At 47.4% G+C, this 10,000-nt stretch overlaps 1 protein-coding gene across 3 annotated transcripts in view; it reads left to right on the plus strand.

Annotated features, from left to right (window-relative positions):
* Nucleotides 1–10,000, plus strand: part of LOC146363615 (glutamate receptor ionotropic, kainate 5-like) — a 210,903-nt gene that overhangs the window by 151,289 nt on the left and 49,614 nt on the right. For all 3 annotated transcript variants that reach the window (XM_084918751.1, XM_084918750.1, XM_084918752.1), the window contains 3 exons: nt 1,986–2,151; nt 3,602–3,780; nt 5,467–5,520. In XM_084918751.1, the coding sequence (XP_084774877.1) occupies nt 1,986–2,151; nt 3,602–3,780; nt 5,467–5,520 (399 nt within the window). The remainder of the gene's footprint in view (nt 1–1,985; nt 2,152–3,601; nt 3,781–5,466; nt 5,521–10,000) is intronic.

The following is a 10,000-nucleotide window of genomic DNA, read 5'->3' on the forward strand; positions in this document are numbered from 1 at the left end:
ATCTCCTGAACCAGTCGTTGAGTTCTTTCAGTTTTGCTTCACTCTGTTGGATTTTTGCAGCCTTTAACTTGTGTTTAACCATTTTCTGCCTTCCAGAATTTACACAGGTGCATCTCCAGCACGCCGCAAGCCTCTAACCGTCCACATGTCCTCTTCCTCCAGCCCGACAGGTCTCATGTTCCTGAATAGTTTAGAATAAGTTGGGTGGATGGGAGCAAAGCCCGGCTGAGCTAATTACAGTTTACCTTTGAAGCCCCCGCAGGTCTGAGCTGAGGTTAAATCACATCACACAGGACGTCTGTCCTCTGACCCCGTTCTTCGTTCCTCTCTGAAGTGATTAATTTTTCAATTTGTCATGAATTTTCCATCTTAAGCACTCACACTGTCCGTCACAGCACCTTTGCTCCGGGAGGTCTGAAGTGAAACAGAGAAGCTTTCAATTGTCTGAAATTAGACTTCACACATCGTCACCTAACCGACCACGGTGACGTGTCCTCCTGCTTCTTTCTTTTTCCCGCGGACACCCAGCTGTACGACCCTCCGTGACCCTTTGATGTCTGCCGAACAGAAACTGATTTCTGCATGAAACGCTTTTCTAATATCGCTGATGATCTGAGGCTTTGCTCCCTTCTCACATTTTCTTTGTGAGCGTGAACATAGACGGGATCATCAGCGAGCACCGGGCTCTGATTACAGCCTCCCCTGCTGTTATCTGAACTTCCTGTATAACCTGTACGGTTGGGAACAACTCGGCCTCTCACTCAGGGGCTCCTCACTTTTTTAAATGTCTCAATCTTAAAACAATGCTGGCTCACAGAAAGGTGAAAGGTCAACCTGCGGCTGCTGTGATGCAGATTTGGAGGGAGAGCACAAAGAAAGTGAAACGCTTGAATGAGTGTAAGGCAGCTTTCACGGTTTTGCAGCAGGTGTGCTCACAACATAAGTTTGCCTTCATATCCAAGCTGCAAACCGTATGTGTGAGATAGAAAAGTGAAAGTTTCAGACGTCCGCTCGGCATGAGTAACGGGCACCTCGTTTCCCCACATTGACTATTTCTTTCCCATCTCTCTGTTTATCCTTCTTATTACATCTTTTCTTTCCCCTTTTTCCATCTGTTATAAACCAGTTCTTGTTCCTCGGTAATGATGGAGATCTCTTCACACCGGCTGGCAGCTGCAGTTCCTGGAGTTTTACATTATAAATGAAACTGGGACTTCCTCATTCGAGTTTCCTAAAACTGACAGCAGTAATATCCAGCCTGTGATGATAAAATCTCCCATTGTAGAAATACAGAGAAGTCGAAGAATAGTTCAAGATTAATTCAGTTTTATTTATAAAGCGCTAAATCACAACAGTCACCTGAAAGAGTAACCCTACAGTAATACAGAGAAAACCAACAATCATATGACCCCCTATGAGCAGCACTTTGGCGACAGTGGGGAAGAAAAACTCCCTTTTAACAGGAAGAAACCTCCGGCAGAACCAGGCTCAGGGAGGGGCGGGGCCATCTGCTGTGATTGGTTGGGGTGAGAGAAGGAAGACAGGATAAAGACATGCTGTGGAAGAGAGACAGAGGTTAATAACAGATATGATTCAATGCAGAGAGGTCAACACATACATGTTCAAGTGCATAGTGTGGAGGATGTCATAAGACCTCGAGGCAGTTGGGTCTCAAACACAATATTTATGAGTTTTTGAATTTGTAAACCGGTCAGATTTGACCCGAACAGGCAGGAAGGTTGCAGCACCTACTCTTAGGTGAAGGCTCCGCCTCCCACTTTTATACTTTAAATACTCTCCGAGTACAAAAACATCAGAGTGTAATGTGACGATTGTCTGAGAACTGTCGTGCAGTATAAAGTGCAGTAACTCGGTGAAGTGTGTAACTTGGTGAATGTTTCTTTGACTTTCAGTAACTGGTCTCCATGTTTCGAAGCAAAGCCCAGCGCAGACTTCTCTCATCATGCTTCTCATTCGCCCCTCAGATCCCTCACGTGAAGATCGGTCCTGAGGAAACGCCCAAGCTGCCGTATCTCCGCTTTGCCTCGGTGACGCTCTACCCGAGTAACGAGGACCTGAGCCTGGCCATCGGCTCCATCCTGCGCTCCTTCGGCTACCCGACAGCCAGCCTGATCTGTGGCAAAGCAGAGTGTGAGTGTCGTGGTTATTCCCACTGCAGCTCCGTCCACACTTAGGGCGGAAACGTTGGATTTTAGAGCTCCGGTGTCTCCGGTTCGAACATTATGAGACGCTGGCACATTCACAGAACATCTCACCTTAAACCACGAACACTCCCCGATCCCTGTCCGGTTGCGTGTTCGCACCCGTTCCCTTCGGTTGAGGTTCTGTTTGGACGATCAGTCCTTGCTCTTCTCTTTGAACAACGTTTCACGAGTCCGTCCTCGTCACCCTGCAAACCCAGCTCACATTTCCTGGAGTCAGTTTTCACCATTTTCCACCAGCGTTGAGCCCTCGGTGCCGATGGCTTTGATTTCTTTTCTGTTGTTTCTTCTTCTTCTGAGTTTTCTCTACTCCTCTCTTTCCTTTCCTAATTCCTCTTCTCTCACACACTTCCTTCCATTCTTCCTTTCCCCTCCTGAGGACTCTAGTCTCCTCTCTTCCTTTCCCTTGTTCTTTTTTCCCTCCGTCCTCCCCACATCAGTCTCCCTCAGCTTGGATCCACCTGACTGATCTGCCCCAGCTCTCCGCTCTAACATCTCCCGGTCTTTCGCCGTAGCCTCGGCCCGTTAACGGCTTGTATTGTGGTCCTGAGCACTGCTGTCAGCCAGTTAAACGCTTTATGGCAGCGATTAGTCGAGACACACCCGCTGCTTCTGTCAGGGACAGACGAGGTAATGAGCCGGAGGCCGACGCCTCTGAATGTCGAAGCCCAGGTGATGCAAACGCAGCAGGCTTCTCGCCAGTTTGTAACGCGACTGCTCTTGAAGCTTCCCTCGAATGAAGTCGTTTCCTTCTGCTGAGGTCTGTCTGAGCTGCTGAGGTCTGTCTGTTTTCTCCCGTCCTGTGATTATTGACCCTGCTCACATCCAGCATGCAGATGTTTTTCACGACGTGAACGCGTCTCATGTTTGGCCCTGCTGTGGGATACCGCCTCAGTGGCAGCGATGCACAAACACCGGCACTGAGTGTAATGGAGAGAAGTGACCACAGAAACGACTGATCAAAAGCGGTAATGAGTAAATCCTGCCTCAGCCGTGTGCACTCGTGGGTCCATGTTATTCTCAGAGGAAAAAATTAATGGACTTTCAACATAATCACCTTTATCCCGCTCTGTTTATCGCTTCCTTTTAGGCCTGCAAGTCTGTAGAGCAGCGGCAGTTATTTGTCTCTCTAATGACTCCAAGTCTCATCAATTTTCTTTTTACAAGTCAGAGCAATAATTTTACAAGCAAACAAGCTAAACACTCAGGCGAGCATCGTTTATAGACCCCGCCTCTTTTTCAGGCACTTAGAAGCACTTTGGATGAAGAGTTTTGCCGCTGCGTGACGTAACTTTCACAGCCAAATGTTTCTGACTGGGAACCGCAGTCCGCCATCGCTCAGACACGTGTGTGACTCATGCTCCTTTCCTGCCCCGTAGGTCTGCTGCGATTGGAGGAGCTGGTCCGCCGCTTCCTCATCTCCAGGGAGACGCTGTCGGTGCGGATGCTGGACGACAGTCTGGACCCCACCCCCCTGCTGAAGGAGATACGTGATGACAAAGTGGCCACCATCATCATTGACGCCAACGCCTCCATCTCGTATCACATCCTCAGGAAGGTCAGCCGTTTGCATCAGCGCGCTCGCGCAGCTTCATACGTCTGATGCTTTTCTACTTTCAGTCAAAAGGAGTCGACGACTCTGTTCGTCCGTACGATTCATCATAGCTGCAGCAGAAGGTTTGAAATGGCATATTTGATCCATTTAAGAGGAAACTGCAATGAATAATCTCAGCCGGCTTTAGAGAAGCTAAAAAACCATGTTTCCAAAATCGGCTCGTGTGAAGTCAGCAATAAATTCACGGACTTGGCAGCGATGCGCTCGGCGGTGACATGAGCCAAAGCTTAATGGGAGCTGCAGTGCAAAATCACCACTGAGTAGTGCAGGTTAAATAAGAAGAATAAGGAACAACAGAGTTTTTAGGGTTTAATTGATGCTCAGGGGCACAGCGTGAGAGAAAAGGAACGGAGCTGAGATTTAATCCTAAAATACAGGAAATATGAAAACCCTCTGCTAGCACGACAACACTAATCATTTTAAATAAGCCACGATCACAGCGTGACACGCCCACTTTGTGCATACAGAGCAGATCAGGACACGTCAGGTGGAAAAAGTTCTGCAGGTCAGACACGACGCGTGTCCATCACACTGAGATCTGTCTGCCACGCGGCGCCGTATCTGCACACGCCTCTCTGACTTCAGCTAGCTTTAGCGGGGCGAGGTCCCACCGACTGCAGCTAATGTCCCAAACATGTGCAGACGTGTCCGATGCAAATGCAGAGTGATCGTGCGCACCTGTATAATGTGGCACGCTAAAACATGTGGCAGTGTTTGAACGTGTTGTTAAATGTCTGTCTGCGTGTAACAGCCCCGGTTCCTGTTCTGGAAGCGTCTTCTTCCTCTCTGCTGTTTACAGGGTGGAACAGGACCTTCAGACACGCTGGGCTGGTTTTGTGCCAAACTGGCTGTGAGCGTCGACAGACTTTTAAGCCACGGGCTAAATCGACCTGCGTTTGGCAGGTTGCAGTTTCCCTCTCATAGCAGTAACCTTGGGGGGGTGCAGGAAGTTTAAAATTCAAGACAAAATTACTGAGTAAACTCAGTCAGGACTTTTCAAGTTGGGCTGCTGCTTCAGGCTGAAGGAGATGTAAGCTGACAGTGTGCAGAAGGTTAATGGATTAATAAGTGAAGCGGCGTGCAGGCTCTGCGGTGTGAGCATGCCAGGTTAAATCCTCCGCTGCCTGTCGGAGCCGACGTCCCGTACGTGTGGAAGGTGAGCGTGCCCGAGATCAGCTGAGCTGTGACTGAGTTTGAGTCTCTGCTCGGGTCGTTCGAGCAGAAAACATTCAAACATAGAAAAGTACTCCAACTGCACCTGTCTGCTGATACCAGGTTTTCACCGTGAACTCCACAAAGATATGTATGTTTGGCTGTCCACACGGACTCCTGCTGTGGGGAATCTGCTGTTCTCCCGTGTGTCGCATCATAACGTTGAAAGATATTCCAGTTTTCTGCTTGCTCTTGTATTTTTAGCTAAATTCAGCCCAGTTTAAATGTCTTTTCACCTGAATCTTACACAATGAGAGCACGCTGCCGTTATTATCATCTCCCTGAAACGTCTTTCATCACTGAGGCGTCCTGGAGACGGTAACCACGGTTTCCAGGCTGTTAAGTTTGAGCGATGGTTCCTTTTTAAATAAAGTCTGGCTCGTTTCCTTGCTTAGCGTTTCTTCTGCTCTTCTGCAGGCTAACGAGTTGGGGATGACGTCCGCCTTCTACAAGTACATCCTCACCACCATGGTAAGAGCTCCACACCTCGCCTTCACCTTCATCGCTCGCCACTTAGTTGGATTCTCCTCATCTTCACCGGTCCTTCAATTCCTTCCATAAAGAAGATGCTTCTTAGTGGTTTTCATAATCGTCTGATTCTTCATCTTCATCACTTAGTGACCCATTTTAACCTCCTCCTCCTCCACAGCTTTCTTCTCCACAGGCTTTGATACTATTGATAACGGCTGATAAAGGAATCGCTCAGGGTTCGACATTATTTTACTCTGTACATGACACACCAGCCACATTTATGCTGGTGACTCAATGCTGTAGACCTGACTTCCTTTCCTTTCCTTTCCTGTTTTTCTTGTTTCCTTTCCTAAAGATGATCCGTTGGCTGATCTTTGTCCCACTTTCTTCTCCTCGGTTTCATTTCCTTTTCTGTCCTCTATCTCTTCCATCTGTTCTCCTTCCATCCTTGTTTGTGTCGCCTGCAGTGATGGGAATAACGGCGTTACTAACAGCGTTACTTTTTTCAGTAATGAGTAATCTAGCTAATTACTATTCCTATCGTTACAACGCCGTTACCGTTACTAACAAGAAAATGCGGTTGAGTTACTATTTTTCAACAAACAGACGGTTGAAGCTGTGTTCATCTTATATCAGCACGGAAGTAGCTGTAAGTAATCTGGACGCTGCAGCTTTAAGCAGCTGTGCGCTCCCGCGGACGGTGATCACGATCACTTTTTGGCACAACACCTGGAGCTCAGGAGGCAAAACAATGGCATGAGTGCTGCTGTTTGACTGAGGAAGAATAAAGTAGTCGTGGTAAGACAATCACATGACCACTTAAAGACAAAGCAACAAGGTGACATATACCAGTTTATAAACTGTGTTGATCGGCCAGTAAAACCAGAGTCATGATGAACAAGATATACGCCTGTTTGTTCCTCAATGGTTTCATGTTTCCTCTCTAAGGACAGCAGCGAGACCTCTCTGCTTATGAGCAAACAAAAAACAGCCCTTTCGTGTTGGTGGAAAAATGCACCATGTCGACCAATGAAAAATGATATGGTGACGTGACATTTGGTTGTTTAGGAAGAGGCGGAAGATTTAGGAGTGACAGAGAGAGAGAGGGAGAGGGAGAGAGAGAGAGAGAGAGTTTTGAGATGTGAGAGATTTGTGAGGTTTAGCGTGTTTGGAGTGTGTAGTTAATGTGTTGTCTTGTGTAGTCAATGTGTTGTCTTGTGTAGTTAGTGTGTAGTGTTGTGGATAGTTTTGTGTTGTGTGTCAGAACAATGAGGCGGCTGCTGTCTCCAGGTAGAAACAGGAGTGACACACCTGCTGCTGTCAGACCTGCAGGTATCAGGCTGTGATGTTTCCTTTATAGTGGACAGAAATATTTGCAGTGGCACAAATAATTTGTGGCATCTTATTGAAGAACAGCTGATTGTTCTGTAAACAGTTTGAAATGGTTATTTTAAAAAGAGTAAAAGGTAAATGGCTGCAAATAACTTTGTTGTTTGCAAAACTTGTGCATATGATTTTAAAACTGACAATTTATATTTCCATTTAAAGTTATGAAACATGATTCATTAAACATGTTTGTGGTTGTTACAGTAAAAATATCACTTTTTCTACTCTGATTTTATGTTTTTTGTCTGATTTTAGATCAGTTGTGTTAGTACAGTTTGTCAAAATGAAAACATGACTGTAAATTCAGACACGTGAGGCTGTGCTGATGAGACCAAACAAGGCAAATAAACAGTTTTCAAAGGTGAAATAGAGGAAACATCAAAAGTAGTTAAAAATGCCAATTATACCCTGGACCCCAGAGGGTTGAACGTTTTTTTAAAGTAACACAATAGTTACTCTTCAAGTAATTAATTACTTTTAGAATATTGTAACTCAGTTACTAACTCAGTTACTTTTTTGAAGAAGTAACTATAATGAATTACTTTTTCAAAGTAACTTGCCCAACACTGGTGGCGTGCAGGACGCTCCTCTCGCAGCTCGACGTGTTAAATGTAAAGAGGTGTTTGTGCTGTTGTTGAGAATGAAGCCTTTCCAGAGATGCTGTCGTCAGCCAGAGGAGGCCGTTGGTTCAAATCCTGAGCCAATCCGGCCGCACTTGCAGACAGTAACTGAAATAGTAACTCCTGCATGTGGCGAGCTCTCACGGGCGCAGTGAGGTCAGCAAACACTAAGTTCAAACGTCTGCTCGTGAGCCCATTATTGCTGCTTGTGGCCATATTTTCTCATTACTTCAGCCTCCTCCTCTGTTGTAGTCTCTATTTTTCCTCCCTCCTTCTTTCTTGGCTTGTTTATTCATTTTGTTTCTCCTTCTTCTGCCAACACTTTCTTCTTTTTCGCCTTTCGCTGCTCGTCTTCTCGTCTGAATCTGTGGCGGTTCGTTCCGACTGCTTCCTGCTTCCTGTCTCCTGCTTCCTGCTTCCTCTCTGGCCCTTTGCTTCTCTCCTCTTCTTTCACTCTTTTCTCTTTCTCTTCCTTACTCGTCTCTTTTTTCCATGCTCTCTGTGCCGCTGCGTTCCTTCGGGATGTTTGTAGGTCACGTGCTAAAACTAAACTCTGTCACCTCCCCCGTTTCACGCATGTCCTCCCCCTCCGCTCTCCTCGTCTCTCGTGCTCATCACGGATGCACGCTTGTCCCGCCGCCGTTTGTCATCATTCGAATTTTGCTGTTCGGTATCGTGCCCTTGTACGAGAGACTTTGTGTGGATAATAACTCGTCTCGATCTCCGCCTCGACTCTAAATACTGTCGTGTCACATTCTTTAATGGCGCCGTTTGCGCGGGGGCTTGACGCCGCGTTCGCAGACCAAGGACGAAATCAGCCCCCCCCAGTAGAACCCTGGAAGGGAACCAAAATGAAAATGATTTCTCAACACTTCCACACACACCTGCCGTCTCTGACCTACCTTTAACTTTGCCATAAACACGCTCGGTTGACTGTGACAGGCTGACTTCAGGGCGCCGAGTTCATCGCCGTTTCACCACGAGGAAGGACTCAAGGCTTCAGCGGCCTCTACATTTATCATTTGTATGAAACAAGCTGTTTTCTGATTGGCTGTTCCCCACAAACAGAAGGTTTGAACAGCATGCTAGACATGAAACCTCCTGGTTGCAGGGTTTAGTCGGGAGTGATCGGAGAGAAAGCTTTGCCCTATCACGTTCAGGATCATCTCCCTGTGGAGCTCTGGACCGCTTCCAGTGAGGCTGCTGTTCTCAGATCAGTCCCGCTGCGTCCTGCTGTGTGTGCATCAGTGATTAACCTCTGTGATAAAGCGTGTAAACCAGGGGTGGGGGAACGCCAGGCCTGATGGGCCGGTGTCCTGCAGGTTTTAGATCTCACCCTGGGTCAACACACCTGAATCGGATGATGACTTCATTACCAGGCCTCTGCAGATCTGGAGGACATTTAACCATTTAAATCAGCTGTGTTGGATCAAGGACACATCTAAAACCTGCAGGACGCCGGCCCTCGAGGCCTGGAGACCCCCACCCTGGTGTAATTCAAGTCAGATAAGACTGCTTCCTGGTGCAAAGGCCAGGTACTTCCACCCACGCTGGTGACGGTCTGCACGAGCTCGAGAGGATGACCATGAAATGGAAATCAGCCAAATTTCAAACAGGAAACTTTTGCAACTTGCTCTCTGAGCTTTTCTGTCACACCTCATATGCTCGTATGTTGGCTGCAGCTGTAATTCTGTCACGAACCAGCCACTAGAGTTCAGTTTTAGGTGTAAAGTTCAAATATTTGTGTGAAAAAGTTCTGCAGAGTTTTTGGACTTTGATGATAAAAAGCTCATCGCGTGGTCAGAGAGAGGAGCCTGAACCACAGCCTGATGGTGCGACGAGTGCAGGAAGTCTGGCAGCCCGGTCCTCTGCTTTGCACTGGACACATGGAACTGGGCTTGGTTAGGCTGCTGGAGACTTGCTCAGTTTAGCCAGGTGGGCTGATCGCCTGCTGTCAGTGCACTAACACGGGGACGGTGGATTTTTATCATCTCAGATGTACGTGTGGAAATATGTTTGAGGTTTTGTGCTGCTGAAAACGTGGCTCCATGTGAGTGTGTGAGAGAGTCAAACAGCATCAGAGGAAGTTGACTGAATTTCAGTGAAGTGGTTGGAGGGTCTCGCGCTTCCTCCGGAGCGATGACATCTGGACCGCCTCCTTTACTTACCTGCATCATGGCGTCCTGTCCAGTCGCCGCCGTATGTTGGCAGCGGCACTGATTCGGTCCAGATTGAAAACGTTCCCCAGCATCTCCATCCAAACTCTCCGCTTCAAGGTTCTCACCTCAGCTGTAAGTGGAAAACCAACACCTTCCACATCAGGCGCACACAAAATGAGCAACAACGTGTTTGCTTTGTTTGTGTGTTTGCTGTTATCAACATTTATCATCGCTCGGCGTCACGGGGAAGGTTTCGCCACATCGCTCTGCGCTCCGGGTTTTGTTTGTTCGACCCAGTTTTGTTCTTTTTCCTCT

This window comes from Perissodus microlepis, chromosome 22 (genome assembly GCF_051167445.1).
Source record: "Perissodus microlepis isolate ML-2025 ecotype Zambia chromosome 22, ASM5116744v1, whole genome shotgun sequence".
NCBI lineage: Eukaryota > Metazoa > Chordata > Actinopteri > Cichliformes > Cichlidae > Perissodus > Perissodus microlepis.